Source organism: Galendromus occidentalis, unplaced genomic scaffold, assembly GCF_000255335.2.
Source record: "Galendromus occidentalis unplaced genomic scaffold, Mocc_1.1 scf7180000077520, whole genome shotgun sequence".
NCBI lineage: Eukaryota > Metazoa > Arthropoda > Arachnida > Mesostigmata > Phytoseiidae > Galendromus > Galendromus occidentalis.
Genome location: NW_003805508.1, coordinates 110450 through 134852, shown reverse-complemented (window position 1 = coordinate 134852; position 24403 = coordinate 110450). Strand labels below are relative to the sequence as shown.

Genomic DNA, 24403 nt, shown 5'->3' with positions numbered 1-24403 from the left:
CCGATAGAATGCACCCACTAACACGCGACAGCCAACCCGCCATAAATTGTCTATGCCGATTTAACCTGTCGTGCGATCGATGTCATCACACAAATTACAGTGAAGTTGTCAGTCGGGAACGAGCGCTCTATATTTAGAAATCGTTCCATAAATACCGTCGACCCGGAAAACTCCCACCAAGTCACGTTCCGTATGGAACGCCGATTGTTTTCGATCCGGGGTATCGTGTGCTATCATAGCACTGATTGTCACCACGATAGGACGCGCGACGTGTGCGAATACGCTCGAACTCATTTCGTATAGTGATCGATCCCTAGCTATGCATGCAGCATGCGATGGAGTGAATCTAAACATTCAGTGTCTGGATTCGTAAGTGGAGGGAATTTTGAGATGCGTCGAACTTTTTTCCTCATATCCCCACGTTGGTGTTTCGTTTGTAAACACTTCGATGATCAGGGCGATTCGAGAGTTTCGACTGCGCGCTCGCTCAGACTGCTTTATTGACTCTTTTGACACATACGGGATGTTCTTCATAAACACAATCAGCGTCATTTCGGATCTAAACGGAGCTTTGCCCGGAGAAGAAACGAAATTCCTATGCTCCTTTGTACCTCCAGGCTCGCGCGTTCCTGGCACCAGAAGAACTCATCGAACAAGACGCCTGTACGAAACCGACGCGACGTCAGCCCGCATGCGGACCTCAGACTGCTCTTACCGGTAGTGGGCCTCAAGGAGATCCTTTCTCCTTCCAGAGAGGAACTCTGAGACTCGGCAGACGAAGCAGAAATCCTGGAGTGGTCGAGACTACTGAGATCTCCCGCAATAGAGTCGGGGAATTCCAACATTCTTCGGAGCTGTATATCCGGCAAGGAGCGAAGGAGCGAATCGCGGGTCTGATAGGAGCCGGGGCCAAGTCTGGCAGTGGTCATCATCCAGAACCAAGAATATCACTGTAGGAAGTGGCAGAACCAGTGCGTCGTCTTCCAGTATCCGCTTCATATGAATCGACCGCGTGTGTGCGCGGTTTTCGATAAGGGCAGAATCATGGCAGCTGCGAGAAAGTAGCTCATCCGAAGATCCAAGGAGAGTCGCAGAGGTCGTCTCCCGCGGACAAAAGGACCACAATGGGATCTCGGATGTGTGGTGGGATCTCGTCCGAGCCCATCATCCGCATCGAAATCCTGAGCCGACCGAGATGTTCCGAGACAAGGATCGAATTAAAACCTTGGCAAGGCCTTCGTTTCCGCGAGAGTCATCTCAGTGATCCCTTCGCGCGATCGAAGCTGCTCGAGATGTGGCGATCGCGCCCTCCGCACCCCACAAACTAAATGTGGACTCAGTCGATCAGTTGAACGGAGCTTCATGTCACAACGATCACTGATAAATGATCATATGATTATTATCCCCCCGACTGTGCGAGGCCTGTGAGCTCCGCTCGAATCTGGCGCCTTCCTAGGGGAAAGGGTACCACGTGCGCGATGTAAACAACATCAACTCGAACGCATGCCGTAGTTATGTTATGAGAGAATGTTCAGCTCACTGGGAAGAACTCTAATTAAGCTGATATAGAATCGGCTCAAGGAATGGTCTTAGATTCGTAGAGGTTTTCGTGCTTCTTGAGGAAGTCTCATAATGGGACGAGAAGAATTACGCTTCAAGGTTTGTGGAAGTTGCATTTGGAGGATCTCCTTTATGGCTTGCATCTCAATTTTCTATGGTCAGTGATAACTCCCGAACACCCGGCATTGTAAGCCGGAATGAGATGTCTTTGACACGAATAAATATCGCCAATTTGAACTCGGGCCGATTTTTCCGCAGTCCTTCTCGGAACGTGTTGCTGCGATCAGTGTAGATGTCATTCACCGCATCAACCGCAATGCGTCTGATGGAACGCATGCAGAGACTCACTTCAGGGAAACGCTCGACAAATGGCTCGAGCTAAACTGCACTCAAGAGTTCACTCAGCTTGTCGATCTGGTCGGCCCAGATGTCGACACTCTCCCCCAACTGGTCCTCGCCAAAAAGGGTGAAGCTCTTATGTTAGAATAGGTGTATATTTCCCAGAAATAGAATGGGTTTTAGACTTCATGTCAATATCATGCGTCTCTCTCAGGCATTTCCAAGCTACTGCAACGTCAGCTTTCTGAGAGGGGTTCCGCGTGCCTGGAGCCAAACCTCGAACTGGTTGTGGCCCTTGCCCGAGACCTTCAGGCAGATTTCTATCCTGAGTTCGCGACCTTCTTCGAGATCATCACGAGCACCCACCTCCAAGACCGGGATGCGGAGATTATTGAACAAGTCTTCACCTGCTTGGCGTACCTCTTCAAATTCCAATGGCGGTGAGGGGCATTCGCGAACTTTTCTGCCTTTGATTAATATCCTCGGCAACGCTTGCGAGACCGCTGAGTGAGATCGATCGAAACGTGTCAATCTTGATATTTCCCCAGGTTCATGGTCCCTGACATCGAGCGAGTGTTCGTCCTGTACGAACCTCTGCTCTCGGAGAACCGCAAGGATTACATGAAAGCGTTTGCAGCTGAGAGCTTTGCGTTCTTGATGAGGAAAGTTCCGAAAAAAGCCGCTCTCCTCGATCTTGTTTTCAGCCGAGCCGAGGAAGATGAAGGTCTGGCCAGGGGCTTTGGCGTTCTCCTCTTCGAAATGATCAAAGGTAAACTCACCGCCCACGAGGAGCTTCCTCAAGTCGATTCCGTCCTAGAGCAAAACAGTGCATGTACCGAGAATCGATCTACGGGGTATCGAACAAAATACTCATTCGAATCGGTTGTGATGCAGGAGTCAAGACTCGTCTCCACTCGTGCTCGGAGGAAGTTTTCCCGCTTATCATCCAGAGAATCGCTCAAAAAGGCGAATCATCAGAAACAAGACTGACGATCGTGAGGACCCTACTAGAGCTCCTGTGCAACCACGTTACCACTGAAAACATAGGCTTCGTATGGAACACACTTCAGGTGAGTTCACGTCCCTCACAATTTTCTCTGTTTCCGAGGTCCTCGAGCTCGGTCGACCGAAGGAAAGCCTCTAGAATCCCTTTCATTCATCGCTCAACGGGAATCGAAATTGCGTTGCAGGAGGCCTTGCTATCGTCTGAGAAGCTCTCTGCGAGTCATTTCGCCGCGTTGTGTCAGTGCTTCAGAGAGATGGTTGCGTCCAAGAATGGGAAACTCATCATCGATCCTGATGCGGTCTGCGCAACAATTGAGAAGGCATTCAGCTGCTGTCCTGAGGAAGCGTTCGCGCATTTCTTGGATACAGTTGCTCTTGTTGTAAGTGAACACGATCACTCGGGACACGGATCGAGGAGTTGCCAAGTGTCGTGAGCATGAATAATGGCCAGCGCCTCTATCCCTTCCAGTTGTTCACCTGTGAAAGTCGAAATTCTTCAGAGAAATCACTGAGTTCCGTGGTAGATGCGTTTGTGGACTCTACACAAGCAGCCCCGGAGGAAGCTCTGATCGATATGCTCGAGAAAACTTCAAAGCTCTCTTGTTTCGAGAAGGTTCGTCAATCTATCCCCGATGCGCTCCGAAGCTGAACGGACGCGCGGACTGAACCAGGATTGATCCGCCTGGTCTCCGAATTTCAACGTTCCCTCTATTTTCAGTACATGATCCCAAAATTCTGGAGTTACTGCGAGAAACTGGATTCGACGATCGCACTGCATCTGCTGACAAAACTGGAAGAGTTAGCAGCAACGAAAATCCTTTGCGGTTCCGATGTGAAGCCATGGAAGCACCTACACAACCTGCATTTCGATCCAAAGTCTCATCTGGTTTCCGTTATCGTAGATGGACTAAGGCTCAGGGAGCCGAAAATGGGAGATAGAGGCGCTCTTGAGCGGTTCTGGGAATCTTGCGTCTTGATCCGCCACCTGAGAGGAAATCTCCTGTCGGAGAATGCAGGGTTCCTGCTCGAGAGAGCTCTGAAGTGTCTTTTGACAGTCAAGGTAGAGAACGTTTGCGAGCTCCACCTGGTTTGCGTCCAAGAATGTGTTCGTTCCCTCGTGTCCTTCAAGAAGAAAGTCGATCCCGCTGGTCTCATAGCGCTATTGAAGAGCTTCAAGAAGCCCTCCGTCCTGAGATCAATGGATCTGGCACTGCACAGCATCGGGAAGACGGAGAAGCAAGCATTCAGAGAAGAGCTCCTCGAGGAACTCTGGTGGCAGCTGGCTTCGCCCCACGCTATCGTCAGATTCTTGACACTGAGAATCTTGTCACAGTTCGAAGCCCCCGAGGAGAAGGTTCCGAAGGGCAAGATGTCGGTTTGCCGCTATATGTTGGCCTTGGAGAGCGTTGCTGTGACCGTGCAGGAGTTCAAGAACCGAACGAACCTCATGGAGAAATTGAGATTCGAAACAGTGTTGAAGTGCTCGGTCGATGCTGGAATGTCCCGTTGCTCATTGGCATTCCTTTTCGGTCAGTTGTACATCAACTTCAGCCAGCTCTGGCCGACAGTGAAGGAACTGATCGCTTCCTATGTCGATTACGAGCTGTTCTGGCAAATCTTCGATCGACACCTCGGAGAGACTACTAACATCGTCCTTAGCGGTATCAGAGGCGACAACGACACCGTCAACGAGTCCTTCGACAACCCAGTCCTCAGGGAAATCGTGAACGTCAGGGAGACCTTCGAAAACACAGATTACGAGCTGCATAGAGTATTCCTCTGGAATGTGATCGAACTCCTAGAGAACTCAGCTGTTTTGAGCGAGGTACCCCGCCGACATTTCCTCGAATTCTACGAAAGAGAATTCAGACCGAGATCGGAATTCATCGCGAGCGAAAATGTTCTTCTCAACGTCGAACCCGAAGATGAATCCATGGAAGTCGATGGAGAACCTCAGAAACCATCCAACGTTGTAAAAATTGATCTGGAGGGAGCAATCATCATCGACGAGGACACCGACGAAGAAACCGATCTCGGACGAGACGACAGCCTCAGCGTCAGTGGAGAAGTTCATGCGAAGAAGCGCCGCCGCTCGAAATACGGCGTTGCGGCTGGTCAAGGGAAATTGAAACTCGGTTTGACGAGAAACCCCATAAAGTGTCTGCAAGCGGCTCTCAGCGCTTTGTTGAAGTCCGATTTGAAGAAAATTGAGAATCGTAACGATATCGAAGCTTGTTTCATGGACCTTCTGATGCTCCCCGACGCCTCGATCCAGAAATTGGCCGTGGAATGTCTCTGCGCTTGCGGTGAGTTACCAATGTGCCTCACGAGATTGCTCACGGCGGGAGTAATTATTGGGGGTTATACCCGGAGAAGCTTGCGTACATTTCCACGAATTCAGTCTTCTCAAGCTTTAGGGGTCTGATGATTGATAATAAGGTGTCTGATGAGGAAAAACAAAATATCTGCAGGAAAGAAGATTGTTTCGAGTCACAAGGAGAATCTCGTGAAGCTCCTCGACGACAAAGAGTGGATGGGCGTTTTAAACGACTGTTTCCTCGCGCATCGACCGACGGACGAGGGTGATCAAGTCGATACGACGCAATCGCGAGCCAAAAAGCTCAAGAACACACAGACATCACTGTCGGATAAGGAGCGGAAAAAGGTTCGCTGAACTCCACTCGCGAGCGATGCATCGAAGGTCTCAATGACTAGATTGGTTGAAAACTCTCGGGAAGAACGTCATGTGGAACTACCTCCTCTCAACATGGTTCTCTATTCTAGATTTTGCCCTTCGTCATGAGACTTCTCTTCGGCCGAATGCTAACCAAGAAAACTGGCCATCGCTCGAAATCTCGGACCGCGACTAAGCATGAAGCCGTCTTACGCTTTCTGGCGAGCTCCCAACAGTCTGATCTCCTTTACTTCATCGAACTTATCATTCTACCGCTAAAAAAGTTCCTGACAATCGAACTCGGTAGCAATTCCACTTCTGAGGTTCTCGAGACGTTGGCCTTCGATCCGGAGAGGGCAATGCCCGTGCGTCGCCTGAAACAGTGAGTTCCGTTTTATCTTCAGTCAAATGCGATTATGGGGGCGCGAGCCGTGTGGATCGGATCCTTGAAATCAATCGGAGCTGATTATCCCTGGTACTTGCAGAGTATTGTTTAATATCCGAAACGTCATCAAGCACATGGCTGGAGTTCTCCCAGATTTCCTGCCCCTGCTGCTCAGAGCCGTCCTGGTCATCCTGCGCTACACCAATCTCGCGGGCGACAGAGCCGCCGAGGTTCATATGATCTACTTGCAGTCCATGAAACGTATCCGACTCCTCTGCGTCGACATCTTGCTGATCTATTTCAACGACCTCGACCACTACGCAATGGATATCATGGACGTACACGCGTTCTTCGACGCCTATGTCTGGCGCGCGCTCCAGGAACACGGACGGAACCCAACGGACGCCGCGGCTCGAGTCTATCGTTTGGTTTCTTGCTTCGCGTCGAAGGAGCGTCTCCAATTTCTGCTCGCTCTCAGGAACCGGAACGACATAACGCGAACGATCATGTCTGATCTCATGTTCATATTGCAATTGACGAACACCACGGAGAAGGTGGTCAAGCAGATAAAGAACGTGGTTCGGCTCCTGTTGAGCGACGTCGGGTCCGAAAGCGGGGCGGCGCTCATCGCCCATGACCCCGACGACGTGGAGCTGTCGGACATTTCAGAGGCCTCACTAGGATTCCGGGTGGTGCTACCGTACACGTTCATCTTGCTCTCGAAGCCTTTCTCTCAGATCGAGCAGTCGAAGAAACCCCTCGATCCCCTCGATCGCTTCATACTCTACAAACTCAGCCAGTACAACGAGGACCGTACGTTGGCAAGCCACATGCTTGCTGTCATCGTCCCCAGCTTCTTCAAGGAGAGGAAACTCAGTAAACAAGGCGAAGATCGATCTCAATTCGAGACCTTGACCATCATAAAACACGTTGCCGCAAGGGCGGACTCCCTTGAGAAAGTCTATCCGTCGTTGTGCCGCCTCTGGAGCTCTGTCACCGACAGAAGCGGGAGGAATGTTCTCGTGGAGATCTTCGAAACTCTCTCGACGAGGATCCCTGAAGTAAACTCGAGTATTTGCGAAATCTTGAAGGATGTCAATTCGTGGGATCCTCGATTGGCAGAAGAACCTGATTACCTTCGTCGCATAAGAGGCTTCAGAGAATTGGTCGCTTTGATCGAAACGATGAAAACTCCAGCCGTGAATTCCGCGCTACCGCTGATCCATAATTGTCTCTACAATTCGATGACCAGCGATGATTTGTCTTTGAGAGATGCGGCGACGTACGCTCTCACGAAGATCATCACCTTCTGTCACGACCTCCTCGACGAGGGTCATGAATCGTTCTTCCAAACGTGCGTGGAACAGGAAATTTACGCTGGGCTCCGGAAGGGCCTTCGGAGCTCTAGAGAGACCACGCGCCACGAAAGCGTGAAGCTCTTGTCGCATATTTTGACGACTTGCAAAGATCGTAAAATGTTCGAGGAGTTGAAGAGTTTCCAGGACACAGAGAAAGAGAAGGACTTCTTCGAATGCATCATCCACGTTCAGGTAATTGTTCCTCCACATTATCCAAAGACATAGCAGCTGATCCGGCCCGGCAGCGGTCGAACCGTACAAGTCCTCACCCTCGATGGAAATTCGATGATTTTCAGATCCATCGTCGGGCTCGAGCTCTGAATCGACTCTCCCAAGTCCTGGCCAAGAGAACCGTATCCCAGCGAGTGATTCAAGACGTTTTCCTGCCTCTGACAGAATCATTCGTGCTGAAAGACGAATACTCGAAACAGAACATCGCTGAAGCCGCCATTGGAAATCTCGGGGTCTTGGCGAAAAAGCTGCCCTGGAAAAGCTACGCCCGACTCCTGGAAAAATATATCGTGTTCTTGGGAAACAAAGATCTCTGCGCCGTGAAATCCAGTCAAAAACTGGTTGTGAGAATCGTGGTCACTTTATTAGACGCCTTCCATTTCGATTTGAGTCAAACGATCACAATCTTCGAGGAGAACATGACGGCGATGTCATACGGCAAGATGAGTCTCGAGGATAAAATCGCCCTGCCGACTCCCGATGTCCCCATATCGCTCGAAAATGAAGTTGACCTCGAGGCCGAAGGCGAGGAACAGCTCAAAACGTTGCCGCTCGAGGAGGCGTCGGATCTTCCCCCGGACGGGACGGTCACGGTTGTGGACGTCAAGGTGGGGAAGGATATTCTCGTCACCCTGAAAGATCTCTTGCTCACACGACTTCAAACAGCCATCGTTCGAAAGGTGTGTGTTCATTGTCATCGCGAGCAATGACGCGATATATTCATTTGGAAAGAGAAATGAAGATTGATCATGAAGGGAAGACATCCCGTCCATCCTCCTCGTGGGGAACGCGGGTCCGTCGGCGCCAACCCCGAATCCAGGGAAAAGATAAGGCCCTGACAGAATGACCGACCCCGTTCTACTTCGCAGAGCTACTACTCTCAAGACGAAGAGGACGACAACGAGGAAAATGATGTCTTGCGAGTTCCGATCGCGGTCGCCATAGTCAAGCTCCTCAGTCTTCTACCGAGCAAAATATTCCTCCGAAAGAACCTCCCATCTGTCCTGCTTAAAGTGATCGTATTCTTGAAGTCCAGACTTCTGCCGGTGAGAGAGACCGCGCGGGCCGCTCTGGTGAAAATTATCCAGATCTTGGGACCATGGTGAGTTCGCATGAAATTCTTGCTCGCCATGTCAAGTTTCTTCCACCCCTCGTTTTTCACCTTTCGGCATCTCATTTACGGGAAGTTTCCGGATGTTATTGGCCTGAATCGGAGGATATCCGCCTGATATGATCGTTATTCCAGTTACCTGAAATACATGATCCGAGAAATGCGTTCGCTTCTGACGCGGGGCTTCCAATTGCACGTCCTGTCGTTCTCAGTCCATGCGGTCCTGGAGGCCGCGCGTCCCCAAATGCAAACCGGTGACCTGGAGGAATGCGTCGATGACCTCTTGGAGATCTGCATGCAGGAACAGTTCGGCATCATCGCCGATGAGAAAGATATCACCGGGATCACAGTCAAAACAGATGAAGCCAAGAAGTCTAAGTCGATAGAGATGTTCCGCATACTGGCGGCAGTGGTTTCAGACGAGCAGCTCCAGACAGTCCTTGACACGATCGAGAACAAACTAATGACTAGCAATAATGCTAGAACGCTGGCCAAGTGCGAAAAGATTCTCGAGGAGATCGGTCAGGGAATCGAACGCAACGAAGGCCTGAGCAAAGCTCGGATCCTCATCTTCTGCTACAAGCTTCTGAAAGAGAACGCGGCTCGACTTCTCGTGACTGACCCGGTTCTTGCGAAAGAGATCGGCGCAGAGGCCGAGCAGAAGAACGGGCAGAACGTGAAGAATGAACCCCCTATAGAAAAGTAAGAAGTCGGCATTGTAACTCCGATTATCGTACATACTATTAAAACTCCCCATGTCGATCATTTCAGTACGGAAGTTTCATTTGCAGGCCAGATGTCTTCCTGGTTCCGAAGGCTCCGGCTCGAGGCGCGTCCATCGCCCTCGTCTCGACCAAAGCTAACGTACACGTGCTCATATGCACTGCCTTGAAGGTATTGCGGGATCTTTTGCGCAAGCATCGAGGTGCTGAGATGAACAAGTGAGCGACGACACCGAACTCCATTCGGAACACATTTATCAACCCCTTCAGTCCCCTTGAAGGGTGCATCGATCGCCTTATCCTAGTCAGCGCAGCTCAGATTCTCATGCTTTCAGACTGCTCGGCATGTTGAACCCTTTCGTCGAAGCCTTGTGTAGTCTACAGCGCTGCTCCTACGTCAATGTGGTTACTGAAGTCATGGTAGTCATACAACAGCTGCTCCACTATCCGTTGCCAGCTTTCGGAGAAAATCTCCCCGTGATTGTGAAAAGTTCCATGGGCATTATCCATAAATACCTCGGGACGACTCAGAAGGCTGGCGTGAATTATCAAATGCTCATCGCCGCATTTAAGGTATACTTGATCCCATGCTCCCTCACATCATGGGAAACCCATGAGGAAAAGTAGGAAAAATATCCATGAAGTAAAAAAAGAGAAGGAAACCTCGCCTTTCCGACGTGCCTCACCGACAGCGCTTTGTGACTTTGACTTTTCTCCGCAGACTGTTCGCTGTATCCTGGAAGAACAGAAGGATGCGCATTTTACTGAAGAGCAATACAAAATGCTTCTGACCTACGTCGAGTCAGACATCTGTGATGTAGAACGACAAGTCGTAGCTTTTGCTCTACTTGGAACGATTATCGGAAAGGGAGTGAACTTGCCCGAGCTCCACAAGTTAATGAAAAAAGGTCAGCATCCATGATTATCGATCTTCGTTACCTAACTCTTTCGGAGAGAATATATGTAAGTCAAGGGAATTTTTCTCTCGCCGCAGTGGCTGACATGTCGATCCAGGAGCCGGTGGCCGTGATTCGCAATCAAGCTCGCACAATTTACCAGAAGTATCTTTTTGATTATCCGATCGAGCCGAAGCTGCGCGAGAAATGCGTTTCCTTCTATTTGGGACAACTTGAGTACGCTGTCGAAGATGGTAGACGGAGCGCCGCAGAGATGGTTTACCAAATCATCAAGCAGTATCCTGAGGTGGGTCCTCTCGCTATCAATAAGTCTTGTCGAAAGGCTAGAGTCATGACGACCATCGGAGTGCTTCATTTGCGCATTGGAAGTACCCCCACGAATCCCTACGATCTGCTTCCAGTCAATCCTCATCAGACAGAATCTCTTGTTTTTCGTACCCCTGGCGATGAGCCTGGTGAACGACAGCTCCGAAATAATGAAGAAAATGACCTACGGATGCTTTAAGTGTCTATTGACCAAGCTCGATGAAAACACTCGTACATCGCTTTATTCCTTGACGAAGAAGTGGATCCAGGATGTTTCAAAAATGCAAAAACAGTGTCTAGGTGCTCAGGTCGTGGGCTGCTTTGCGGAGGTGGAGAAAGAGAGCTTCGAGTTCCGAGCAGACGATTGCCTCAAGTTAATTATCAACCACCTCAAAGCGGAAGACGATGGAGAAGAGGTGAGTAAGCTCTTCGAATCGCAGTTCCCATAGTCCCCGCTCTTCACCGACCTCTCACAGCTATCAGGAACAAGATCGATCTCGTTCACAGATGGATATTGACCAGAAAGACGAACGTCTTCGGGACCGTATGATCTACTTCCTACTCAACAGCACAGTGAAAATTTTGACTCATGTCAATATCATCGTTTCACCGGTCCATTCTGATTCAATAGCCAAGCTCTTGGATTATTGCAAGAGCTTCCTGCTCCATCCGCATGCCTGGGTTCGAACATCTTCCGCCCAAATCTTCGGGCTGCTTTTTGCTCAGTATGAGCCGAAAGTCATCGCTGAAACTCTGGGAGAGGACACTAGTTGGCTGACGCGAGGAGGTCGAGAAGTCCTGGATGAGCTCATATTACATTTTCTGGACCAATTCCAAAGTCGTCAAGCTCCTCTAGACCTGTTGAATCAATTGACCAAGAACCTGCTCTTCGTCGCCAAGGTGAGTCTCCTCGATGTTCGAAAGGAGCCGATCACTTATGATGTAGCCAGTCGTGCCGGACAATCTATTGTGACGGAATATTGACGCGGCTCTGGCTCCCAATGCGAGTCGTCATAATCTCCCCGTGCACTCCCCCAAGACCGATCCTTCTTCCGGGTTCCTGGAATTGGGTTATGAGGAGGGTTTTATGGACTCCACGTGAACTCGCGTTGCTCGTCAGGAGAGTCTCTTGCCCTCTCGAAATTCTATTAGGAGCCTTGATGGTGGAATAATTACAGGTCTTGCTATACTTGGATGGGGTCGAAGAATCGGGGAGCGTCGCCGATGCTTCAGACTACAACGAGAGTCAGTCGAGGCATCGGTCGTTCCAGTGGTTCATGTATAAAATCGAGAAAGAGCTCAAGAGCTTGGGTAGCGAAAGGACACCGAATCTAGAGAAGGTACGTGAGCTTTCTCGCCGTGAGGGAGTTGTCGAATCCGTGGGGATCGTCTGCATGGCTCTCCTCGGATTACTGACGGAATTCCATTTGCAGCGGACCTGTCTATATAAACTGCTGGCTGCGCTAGCTTTGGAATGCCCCCGACAAGTTCTTCAGAGGTTCTATCAGAATTTCCTCGGACCGGTGGTCAGGGATCTCGAGGCTAGCAGTGGCGATAAAGGTGACTTTCGAATGCAGGAATTGGACTGGCGTATTTTGAAATATGGGTGGATATGTCCCGGATCGATGATGGAACTATGCGGTTTTCCAGATGCAACTTTCACTCAACTTGTCAAGGAGGTTTCGCATATTCTGCGTAAACAGATGGGCTACGACTTCTATCAAGAGAAGTACGCGAGTCAGCTGACAGATCGAGCTCGCTTGAAGGCAAGGATGAAACAGCGTAGGGCCGTGGATCGGATGTTGGATCCCGAAATGGACCTCGAACGCCGCGAGAAGCGTCGCAAAGCTGAAAAAGCCAACAAAAAACTGAAATGGCGCGGGAATTTCCCTGTGAAATCATCTTGAGGGATCCTCCATTCGAAGATGCTCCTCCCTGTACAAATAAAGCGCGGGTATCTCGTCTGAATGGGGTAATGCCTCATCATTGGGGAGCTTCGAATCATAACCACCGCTGGAGGATTTGTAGTGGTACTTTTGAGGCGAAGCATCCAACGTCAGCTCCCCCTAGGCGCATCCGGATAGTTATGTAAAGTCTGATCGTTGGAGGCAAAGAAGGGCCAAGGGTGATTAGTGAATCGGATGAGCAAAAATTTGCCGCCCAGACAGGGGCTCGAACCCTGGACCGTTAGGTTAAAAGCCTAACGCTCTACCGACTGAGCTATCTGGGCGATTGAAAAACGTGGTCCGACGGGGGTATGCAATCGATGACATATTCCGATCGTACCTCACGGAGATGAAATCGCGACACAGGTATCCAGGAGCCCGCGTGCCTCCTCGTACACAGACTGATCAATCATGATCAGTGAGTGGATGAAGATACGTCCGGAACTCTATGGAAATGAAGCTAGGAGGGGGTATCCGTCTCGATTGCATTGGAGGAACTCGACGAAGGATGTTTCGCTCCACTCAGAGTCTGAGAGCTCAGCTCCGTGATCTGAATGGGGTTCGCCGAATTTCTCTGCCGACATCGTGCGCGGCCGCCGTGTCGGCGCTTCCCTCGCGCGAAGCTCCCTGGCTGCAGCAGCAGCAGCACCACCACAATAAAGGGCTTCTTGTCCCAAACACTACTGAAGTTCGTCTGCTCTGGGAAAGTGAAGACAGACCTCTCTGCCAGAGTCTCGAAAACTCAAGGATATCATCGAGCAGCCGCGGGTATGCTTGTTGGGTGCCTATTGGTCTAGGAAATCAATGGCTCTCGATATGATCTATTCCTTGCGGAGGAAGAGCGATCCGGGTTCGGAGCTATGAGACACTCCGAGAAATCCCTCCGTGGTAAACATCGGTTTCCGTGGTGTAGTGGTTATCACGTGCGCCTCACACGCGCAAGGTCCCCGGTTCGATCCCGGGCGGAAACAGATATACTTTTAAACTTTTCCTTCGCTCCCATTCGTTTCGGTCTACCTGGTTGTTCACCACCGCATTTTTGGACCTCGTCCGAACTTTGGAATCGACGGTGCAGAGCTGCGATCATATCCGTGCTCCTCGGAATTATCGAGCTTCTGATTGCTACCTCAGTGACTCGAGATAATATTTTATTTCTCCTTCAACGATTGTGTCACAGTCCCCTGGAATTCAGTAGATTATAATTATTGGCACAGGAGGATAGACTCGGCTTCGTTGGACGGAATTACCGATCCGCGGAACGGAGCAATTTAACAAGGTATTATCGACCGTGAACATTCCCGACTTCATCGACCGTACGACCAGTCCCAGAGCTCACTCCCAAGGAAAGTCTTTGTCGAATGACCATCGTCGCAATTCGTCGCCCTTAATCTCGGCCTTTGAGACATTCGGGGTATCCTCCGCAGAAAACTGTCATTGGCTGGATCGGCTCCTTGTTAATATTCGACGCTCTCACTCAGTGGGTAGAATCCGAAACAGAGGCTTTCAGGCTGACCTTGCACGCCTACACTGTGTTTCGGAGAAATGGCGGATCACTCCTTCAAACCGCGAATTCGGTCTCTGAGGTGGACCGTTTCTCTGACTAGCTTCTGCGGCGGCCGCTCGGTGAAGTGTCGGTGACTTTGAGATTCGATCTGGCTCGTATTCTTCGCCTGTTTGAGGGGGCGTTTTCAGCTTCGCTCCTTGATGCCGTCTCTGCCATTTTGAGTGGCCACTTGATGAGGTGCATTGTGGCCTGCTCATCATCATGCCCTCCGAGCGACTTCAGAGGGAGAACGCCTTCTGGCGTCGGACCTTCATCTGAGCTCGTTGTCCATCGAGCCGCGATTCCATCGCCGACAACAACAGCCGCGACCAGCTGTAAAAGCAGCGGGTGACATCCAAGAAGTCCCGATGTCATTATCACTCCGACGGTCGCCTCTAATAGGCGCTCTAATCGGAACATCACGCGGTCTCAGTCCAACTCGATTCAGACCTTGCGCTGAATCGGTCAAGTTCTGATCTGATGCGTGTAAACCGAATCGAACCGGATCTTTTTTGCGGAAGAAATCCCTCCAGATCCTGGAGCCATTCAAACTTGCAAGTCGGCACGCTCTGCTGTTCGCGTCTTCCAGCTGCCTTTCTAGAATCCTTCACCAGAAGCAACCCTCCCAGCAGGGCCTCCGACCATGTTCCCTCGAATCGAGCCTGACGGAGCTGGACAACCGAAATGCGGAATGGACGATGGTTCGCTAACTCAGAAATTCTTCCGCCTGTGCACGATAATGAAATCGGATCCCTCAATGGATATATCGCGAGGTCACTCCGGGATGCAATCGAGTCCTAACTTCGCCTTCGGAGCCCTCCAGAAATCTAGCCGACAAGAGCTGGAGAACTCGTACGAGTCCCGTATTGAATCTCCTCCTCTTGCCGGCAAAATCGAACGAGTACTTTAGGTCAGGATTCAGGATGGCAAGATTCCCGAGGCTTCAGGAGTCGACGTTCTGCGGGCTCCTCCTATGAGGGAAATTCTGTCACGATAAGCGCCATCCTGCAGAAAATATCACTACGAGTTCAATTTCAGGTGCGACTATCACGTCCTCAGTGTTCCTCAGCGGCCCCGCGATTGAGGAACCGTCCCTACCAATCTGTCCTTACATCTAGAAGCCCCCGTGGATGATCCCAGCCCCTCATGGACTTTACGGACGATGAGATCTGGCTTGGATCAAACCTCAACACCAAAGCGACTTGCAGCCGCGCACAGCAGTTGCGAGAGTCGAGGGCGGTTTTCTCACTTTCAGCCTGACGCATGATATTTGTCGGTAGATCCGTTTGGAGGACTCGGCAGAATCATCATCGACGGAAGCATCGCGATTCCAAAGGCGGCGATCGACGAGGTTCGTCCCTCACGAAAACACTGCTTGGCGGCCCCGACCACAAACCTCGAAAATCCGGGTACCGAATGCAGATCGTCTAAAGTAGGTAGACTTAATCGAATTCGGTGTTTACAATCGAGTCCGCAGTCTCTTCCGATATTTTGAAAATATCGCGGTCGCTTCTATCGTCACAGAATCTGGTCTCCGTCGAAGTCGGAGGGAATCCCGAGGGTGTTGTACAAGCTCAGAAGGCGTTGTGCTGATTTGGGGATTCAGAGTATGTCTTGCAAGCATTCCGTGTCGTTAGCGGTTTCTCTCAAAAGTCGGCATGTCTCAAACGATCACTCCCATCTCGAACAGAAGTGTGGTGATTGCATCTTGTCTCTTCGGTGACTTCGTCGGTCTCTAGAGAGTGAGCAAGCCTATTCGATTTCTGTCGGCCTGCTGCTCTAGAACACAACAATGTCTCGGTAACGCCTCCCGAGTTAACAAGAGCGCTACTGACGAACCTGACGGAAGCCGCTTTGATCTCTAGCGACGGAGCTCCCAGCAGCGCGACGAAAAACGTTTCGGACACCGTTTGAACGCCCTCCGTGAGACATCATTTCAACTCGGATTACGGGCGTTACACATGAGCTCCGCTAGACGTATAACGTTCCTGAACTCCGGCAGCCGTGTTCGCTCCGAAATGTCCTGTGAGTTCGTCGACGGTCGGGAGTGACTCGGAGGCTCGCGGCATGAAGTGATCAGACTCGGCTGTCGGCACCTCGGTAACAGAATACCCCCCTTAATGAAGCAGCTTCTCGAGCTCGTTCCGAGTCACACACACACACCGTCGCACTCGAAGTTCCCCATGTTTGTTTCATGATTCGAGGCACTTCACGCCGACATCAGGTCTCGGTAATTCAAACCGGTCCCGACCATCGAATGGTATGTTCTCGGGACTGGAGTTTCATCCGAGGAAAATTCAGGCGATCGAGAGGGAAAACGGGCGGCGACAGTGATGTTGCCGTAGGCTTCGCTTGCACTGCGGGACGAGCTCGTCAGAGAGACAGAGGATATTTTGAACTAATCATCGAGGGTTCCCGATCGCGGATCCTCTAACAATAAGAAGTATTCTCAACAGAAATAGTGAATAAGCTTTGGATCTATTCGAGGAATAGAGTGGAGTGTTGACCTAGATACTCCGCTCATTTCGTCTTGAAACAGATTCCGTTCTGCGATTGCGGGGCGAAATCAAGAAGACTCCTCGATGCGCTTCTTCCAATCCTTCCAGGCTTTCTTCTTCCGGAACATGATGTCATCCCTCCCCTTCCTACTGATGACAGCGCCATCGGATCTCAGAATGACCAGATCTGGGATTCCCTCACAGATGAAGAAATCTTCCAGTTTTTCTACCATTGGATCTCTCCACGGCAGCGCATAGAATTGAGGATACGAGGCAAGGAGCTCCTGAGAGAGGCAAGGAGAATATCGAGTTCAAGTTCAGCTTGCGGCACTAAAAGGTAGACGGATAAATGACCGACCATCGTATTCCCGGACCTTGAACTCTTGTTCGGTTCGATCCAAGCTGGCCATGACGATGATCAGACAACGATCATCCACTGACTTGACGAACTCGACGAGAAATGGCATGAAAGCTCGCGAATTGCGACACCACGAAGCCGTGAAAAGAAGGCCGATACATGTTTGCGGTGCACGGCCGAGCAAATCCAAAAACTCAACTCCGGAGGGAAGGTCGTTTTTGACGAGACGAAGGGTTTTCAGCAGTTCCAACGCGTTTGCATGGCCATCGACGCTCATTCCGAGTTTCGGACGACCGTCTTAGATCCTGTGGGCGAACCTGTCCAGAAAGGTGCCACTACATCACAGACTGACAATGTTCTCTCTTGCCGCTTCGTTTCCGTTTGAGAGTGACCATCTATCCACGTTCTGATATAGTAGGAGAGGTATTCGGGAACAGACCCGCCGTGGAAGCCGAGAGTTCACCGATGCCGACATTATACCGCGTGACCGGTATTCGCCGGTGTGATGACTGACTGTGAAACCACTCGCTAATACCAATCACTGATCATTATCATTGATCATGTATCTGTTTTTTTCCTCCAATTCTAGAACTTCCAAGCCCCACGAGCTGGGCTCCCCAATCGGTATCATAAGTCGTTGAGAATTCCTGATGCACTCATAATGCGCCGGTGTTTGTGTTGAGAAAATCGCAGCGGTCGAATGAGTGGCTAGGTGGCGATAATCTGCGTGTCGGATTACAAACTCCGGCCATTCTCTGCGACCAGTCCTCGAATTTCGAGTGAGCACCCCGAGAGTGACTCTCATGAGCCACTCACAGTGAGAGTTATTCTCTCTCGCTCTCTTTTTTCGTTCGACGCTAGGCGGTTGACTGACTCACCTTGTAGCAGCTTTCGAAAGGCAGAGCCGGGAGCAACCCACAAGGGAGGTTGGATAAAGGCTCACCCGCTGACTAAGAGACTCGAGAGGCTCACACACGCCGCCATTCAGGGTGGGTTGCTCCTTTTTAGTCTTCCTCGGCTTTATAATTAGACTTCGCTGCATAGAATCATGAGGGTTGGTCAAGAAGATCACCGTCGGAGCTCCGTCCATTCCCGAATGGGAACGCTCCCGAGGCGAAGAAGGCAACGATTTCAAAGACAAGAGGAAAGCGTCCCCTCATATCATCAGAGGAACGTCGTATACGGGAAATATCTCAGTCAGATCCGCTCAGTTCACAGATAATTTTGCGTGATTCAAGATCTGTGGGTGACTTCTGAAAGGTGCTGAAATCTGCGATCATGCTAGGAAGCAGGCGCGGCGAGGTGAGCGAATCATAAACGACGCTGACTTTGGAACAGGCACAGCTCGCGATCGCCGGCATCATTGCACATTTGGAGCCATCTGCTATGGGCTGCTTGTTGAGTGAGGCGAGAGAAGGCAACCAATGAGGTGACAACGAGCCTCGTAAACCACTTCAGCCGGAGGAAACTCGAGTCTCTTTTCTCTTCCTCTCACTCGGGATACTCACGGGGTCCTCTGAAACCGACACTAGTCAACGATGATCGCTAAACACGCTCTTGTCGTTCATGTCGAGGTGCTCAAAGCAGAGATCGGGCACGGATGAGAATTCCTCCAGCAAGAATCGAAAACGCTTGATAGCCGGAATTGATCCCCTGAAACCGCTAAGAAAGGAAAAAAAATCTCTGCATTGAGATTCCAGGTTCGGTGGTGGGTGTTCGAATCAGGGGTTGGCGCGGAATTCCGACTGACACTGCTTCTAGGGCGTAGAATCGGACTTTTTCAGCTTCTCCCTCCGCTTCAAGACGGACGACGAGGGTATCACCGGAGGAACATCGGTCCCGTGTACGAATATGCGAGTTCACGAGGAACCTGCGGCGGCGCCAGCGGGACGCTCACAAGGCTCTAGCGTCCGAGATCAGTGGGTCGGGGCGCTGTCCCCGAGATCGACGATTTGCTCGAGAACGTCTTGAAACATCAAAGACTTCCCGCATATCCTTCAAGAAACCCCTCGTCGCAGGATGAAGAATTCAATTGCCGATTCCCCTATCGGTGTGCCAGTGATGAATGAAAAAATTCTGCTCAAGAGGATTAGTGGCAAAGAAGTCAATCAAACTCTCCCGGCCTCTGTTCTCAAGCGTCCCAACAAAAAAGTCTGGCGCCGCCGCTGCGTGGAACATTCTCGTTTCGCCGGTTTTCGGGATCGAGTCCGAGCGTCGGGCCGCGTATCGCTCGAGCCGCAAGGAACGTTCCGGGCTCCGAATGGTGGCCTTCCCCGAGGTCCGACTATCCGGGAGGAGACCGCTTTGTTTAGCGACTTGATTGAGCCGTCGGACGAGTCGAGGAATCAAATATTGCGATAGATCTTCTCAGGTGTCTCTGATATGAGGAGGCGTGCTCGAGGCTCAGGCTCTTCCTGGCACTGACGGGTAGCCGATATCTCTGACTGAGATTCAGCATCGGCCACCACGTCATGCTGCGCTGAAAATCGCTGGTTCAAATCCGGCGGTATACTCCTCTCTCTGGTAAGGAAAGCCCGCGAAAATCCCACGGGTACTCCTCAGGACTGAATGTTGTATATTCCTCACACCACTCGCGGACCCACGGACAGACGCCGGAGTGTACGCTTCAGACCTCGGCCGGATGATTCCCGATAGTCAGCCCGTCCGTCACGTTCCGCGGAGGAAGGAGCGCAGGGAGGAGGCAGAGGCAAAGACGTCCAGAAACGTACCCTAGTCTGTACGAACAGATGCTCGGTCCTATTCTAGAACGATTGTTGTGAGAGGGTGAGTGCCAGCGCTGGAGACGCGCAAGGCATTTTTCCGATTCGCCGCTGTTCTGAACACCCATGGCTGCAAGAGCGCAATTTACTCGGATTCCGACCCACCTACAAGGATCTATTCAGCCTACGAATCTTTCGATTAAGTGATTGCGTGAATTTCTTGTCGGGGATCCTCCTCATCACCGATTCGGAGAAACCAGGCTTGGGTATTCGGGCCTGGCCCTCTCAACCTTCAGGCATACGAAACATACCGGAATCAAGCAAATCGAGACTCGAGGCTGAATCGGATCATGCTCCTCCATGGGTCCCCATTATGTGTCCGATGTTCGATTCATCGTATTCACATGAAACTTTGGTCTTCCCCGTGCCAAAGCTAGCTTGCGATTTGTTCCAGTCGGTCGGTTATGGAAATAGACATCACTTTGTGGCTGCGGCGGAACCAATCCGAGTCTTTTAACGGAGTTCATCGGTTCCAGGCTTCACCTGAGCGGATCTCAATCTCTCCCTGATCGCTCTCTCGCACCCCATACCGCTGCCAAATAATCGAACGTAGCGTACGAGACCGATGACGGGAGACAAAAGACCCTGGCACGCCATATGGAAGGATCTGACTGGCGATCTTTATGACAACCGTAGACAAAGGTCCGTTCACTGGCGCTCTATCCAAAGTGGGTCGTTAGAGCAGCAATCGAGTTGGTAGTTATCGGTTTCGAGCGCTCTTCAAACTCCAGCATTGAAGTCCCCATAGTTCGAAGCTCTATCGCATCTCGCTTTCAGAGAAGTTTCGAAGTCGAGTCATTGTAAGGTCGGATTACGCACTCTTTGGTCTTGTCCGGACAGCGAGTCCAGTCTGGATGAGCCGAATGGAGCTGTTGAAGAGTCTCTCCCGACACTTAACTACCGAACAATTCGCGCACAATGTTGTCTGTAGGCTGTGGAAATGTTATGGCTTCGATTGTCTTTGTGATCCGAACAGCTTTCAAACACGACGAGCGCCAGTCATAGGCTGAATGCTATTTCCTTGAATCCGTCGTCTCTGTTGTCGTTGTAAAACGCCGCTCCTTTGAAAGTCTCTGAGTCGGGTCGTTGTACCAACTCATAAACTGTATGAGTCGCATGTTCTTACGGTCTCGCCGACGGATTTCGAGGATTTCCTCGTACTTCACTCACTTAGTCCTTCAAGAAGTACTCCATTTGGGGAACTGGTGAGGTTACTCTGAAGAGGTTGCAAATTATCGGGATTCATAGACTGAAAGCGCTCCGAAAGACTAAAAATCGGATGACCGTCCAAAGACAATAGTCCTCTCCGAGATTTTGCGGACAAGTCGCTAGTAGATACGAAAATCATCAACCCGAGGGCGAGCCCCCGTTCTGCTACGACTCGGCGTGGCGCCCGATACGGGACACTCTCTGTTGGCCTACGATTCCTCGCGGGGATATTCCTCATGGATGAATGGGAGTGAATATTGCCTCAGCACTGGCTCGGGCAGTCTTCGGGGTTGCTCCTCGTCTGAGTGAGTGAGCGATTCCCGGGAGTGGGATAAAGGGATCATTTTGGTTTGCGGCAAAACGCACGCGAGAAGCGTTCCTCTTCTTCCTTCGATGAGCTCCGAGAGGAGCTTCCCGGCAGCGGTCACTGGTGGGCTCGCTGTGGGCTCCGGTCCGCGGCCGACCCGGCTGGTCCGCTTGTGGATGCAACACAATATAGAGCGAGTGTCCACATCCAAGCCAAAGAGGGTAATGGAGAGCCGGGAAAACGAAAGTCAGGCTTTCAACAGTGGGTAGACGGAGGAGGAACGCAAACCCCCGCTCAGACACATTCCCGCTAGCGGAGCTTCTCGGTCTCATAAGCAGGCGAGCCCTTTGAGAAGTCTCGTTTGGATGACGTCATCAGGGAGTGACTGAGGAGAATCCCCTTCGCTTCCTTTATGTCTCCCCGCCATGGATGAAAGCAGCGCTTTGCAGGTTCGTAATGTTGTTGGAGAGAAGCCACCACGCTCGACGCTCAACTTTCGAGCTGCGGCTGTCCATCTCCCGCAAAATCTACGAGCAAGATTTTCGGAGGTTCTAGATTATCTTCAAGTCGGTTGCCTAATGCTCGACCTCGGTAAGTCCTCATTCTAGCTCTCATCCCATGAGCGTGAATCCCGTTGCCCTAATTCCGATTCAGGCTCGAAAATTCATTATGGGCACTCCGGTCCGAAGAAAGAATTTCCATCGGGGGACTTGTGCTCACAAACATGTTTGAGCCAGCGACCGTCAAGCACCCTCGTTCGCCCGGTGGGGTGGATGTGGGCACATAATAGGGGACGCGGGGAGTGGGTAGTAACGAAGAGGAAGAAGACAGCGGCACCAGGGACGAAAACGGAGGGAGGGAGCGAGCGGGGAATGGGCAGGGACAGCGGAGGATACCCTCCGAGCCAAGGAGGCTCAACGAGGAGGAACTCGACGGGTGACTAACGTTGCAGACGACTTCTCTGCCTCAGCGGCTGCCGCCCGAAACTGACTCGCTCGATGTTGGTTCGGGGAACGATAAAGCCTAAGGTTAGGGCGCAATCCGCAGCAGTATCCTCCACCAGATACACACGCTTGCGACGGGCAGACCGCACCCACGAAGATTCTTCCCAGAGCTCCCCGAGAGAGCTCGACAATAATTCCCAGTTCATTCCACGATTTCTGTCATACAGTATTTGCAGAGGGGATAAACTAAGAGCTTTCTGATACCGGCAGAAGAGCCGTAGCCGCCCGAACACCTTTGATGCATCGGAGCGAAAAAGAAATACCCTAACAGAATGACATGTTGGCGAACGCGATGAATCTCAAATGAATAATAGAGGATAGCTCGAGCTGTGGCGCATGAATATCACGCAGCAGTGTTGAGTACTTGAGGAAAGGTTTGCAGGTGTGTTGCTCATGCTGCCATATTACTCAACTAAAGTCTCTTCAAGCATTGTTGTCATTGTCGCTCGAGAAGAACAGCAACGTCGCAGCGAAAAACGCTACGAGTTTTGCAGCTGGCTAAGTGACTCCTCAAGCATGGCTCGCTGCTCTTCCGAGCCATTGTACACGTATCTATCAGCGGCCGGCGTGCCGCCGCGGCAGCGACAGCGCGGCTTTCTAGTCTCGATAAATAATACAACGTCAACAACGCTGGCCGTAGAGTGGAATGCGGAGCCAAAGTGTGAAGTTGAACGGCTCGAGCGAGCGGGCGAATACGTTGCTACCGATCTCGAGAGCCGCTCGTCTACAAAGACGAGCAAACATGTAGGTCTTCAGCTCCTTTAGTTCCATTGTAAAAGCCCTCGAATTTCCCAGAGGACAATTGCGTGGGCTTGGCTGCTCTCGATTTCTACGTTCATTCAGCCCTGCAGCGAGTAGTGAAAATTATGAGTGGGTGTACCAAGTGAGAGTATGGTTACGGTTTTTTTATGCGGCTCCGAGGCTCAAGAATCCGGGAAAAGATCTCGGGATGTTTTCGCTGGGAGCTCTCCTTGAATGAGGGATTCCCGGATAAGTTTCTCCTCCCGGTCAAGTCCGAATGGAGTCCGGCGTCGCACGGGGAATCACGGAAATGCCGTTCCGAAATATCAAACTCCACGTTGGCATCTCGTTGAATTCAATGCCCGTTGTCATCTCCAACGGTTCGTAGTTGCATGATCGACCCTTGAAAGTCGAAACGCCTTTCAGGCTGCACCCTCTCAAGAAGCTCTCAGCAGCGACCAATAAAAGACCAATGAAATAAATAGGTGAAAATGATCAGCTTCCCGCTGTTCGCCATTGTTAGCATCTCAGCAGCAATACCACTGTACAATGATCGACAATGCGGACCAGGAAAGGTTTTCTTCGGCTTGACGTCAGGATTCTCTCAACGGTTTACAAAGGAGCGCGCGAAATTTTGAAATTGGTTGCGCCAGTTTGCGCCCGCGCTCCCACTTGCTGCTGCGACCAGTTCGGCGGAGGTTGAGCTGATGCGTTTCCGACGAGCGGCAACCGCATCAGTCGGTGGCTCGGCCATTCGAATGCCTCGTAGTCAGCAGTGCGTCGCGTACTCAATGAGCTTTGTGCCGATTCGTCTTTGAAGCGGCAGCGCGCACAGGCATTGAAGAGCACCGAATTTCTGATCATCAATGATCCGAATCTAACAGGCAGCATCGCCGAGCGCAACAAGAACAAAACAGAGACCGACTCGGAAACTGATAAATAATAGCTTAACCACTGTGTTCGACATGCTGGGATGCGAGCGAAGGAACGAATGTAATCGTGGAATCGAGTTGCGCAATAAGTCAGGATCATGTGCAGTTGTCGTGTCCGCATGATTTCTCCCTCTGCAACATGATCCATTCCATTTCATTGGATCTCTGTGGAATGGATGGCGAAGACGTCCCCGATCAATTACGCACCTGATTGCCGGCGAGCGCCTCGTCGGACATCGCAATCCGCAATGATTTTTATTACAATCGAATTTTTCGCTCGTTCCGAGCCGCTAACCAGACTATCATATTGATAGCTTCAGATGACTGTACGCACGTCACCTCCTCCAAAGGAATGCCTCTGGAGCTCCATTTCGTTGAACACCACGGGCGGAGGAATGTTGGTGCACCATGAGTTAGCAACGAAGTCTGCCGTTGTTCTTAGCAAACTCAAGAGGAATATCATGTCGGGATAGACGC

General features: G+C 51.2%; 1 protein-coding gene and 2 non-coding genes across 3 annotated transcripts; 2 read left to right on the top strand and 1 right to left on the bottom strand.

The window, feature by feature from the left end:
* Positions 1–1632: 1632 nt before the first annotated feature.
* On the top strand, positions 1633–12571 carry LOC100903669 (small subunit processome component 20 homolog). Its single transcript, XM_003747428.1, has 23 exons — positions 1633–1659; positions 1819–2026; positions 2114–2339; positions 2448–2668; positions 2794–2969; positions 3090–3284; positions 3374–3517; positions 3623–5210; positions 5376–5569; positions 5689–5960; positions 6064–7513; positions 7618–8232; positions 8422–8654; positions 8799–9365; positions 9455–9604; positions 9721–9958; positions 10107–10293; positions 10380–10588; positions 10704–11024; positions 11116–11508; positions 11787–11948; positions 12042–12168; positions 12259–12571. Exons 1-23 carry the CDS (start codon positions 1633–1635, stop codon positions 12513–12515), a joined length of 8160 nt encoding a protein of 2719 aa, XP_003747476.1. The 3' UTR covers positions 12516–12571.
* A 194-nt stretch (positions 12572–12765) lies between these two features.
* Positions 12766–12838, bottom strand: TRNAK-UUU (transfer RNA lysine (anticodon UUU)). The gene has a single exon. It is a non-coding gene; the product is annotated as a tRNA-Lys (tRNA).
* A 614-nt stretch (positions 12839–13452) lies between these two features.
* TRNAV-CAC (transfer RNA valine (anticodon CAC)) lies at positions 13453–13525 on the top strand. The gene has a single exon. It is a non-coding gene; the product is annotated as a tRNA-Val (tRNA).
* Positions 13526–24403: the final 10878 nt, after the last annotated feature.

Coding starts and splice junctions, on each gene's coding strand:
- LOC100903669 (XM_003747428.1), top strand. CDS start 1,633: ATGGGACGAGAAGAATTACGCTTCAAG. Junction 7,514..7,617: donor AATGCATCATCCACGTTCAG/GTAATTGTTCCT, acceptor GATGATTTTCAG/ATCCATCGTCGGGCTCGAGC. Junction 9,959..10,106: donor TGCTCATCGCCGCATTTAAG/GTATACTTGATC, acceptor TTTTCTCCGCAG/ACTGTTCGCTGTATCCTGGA.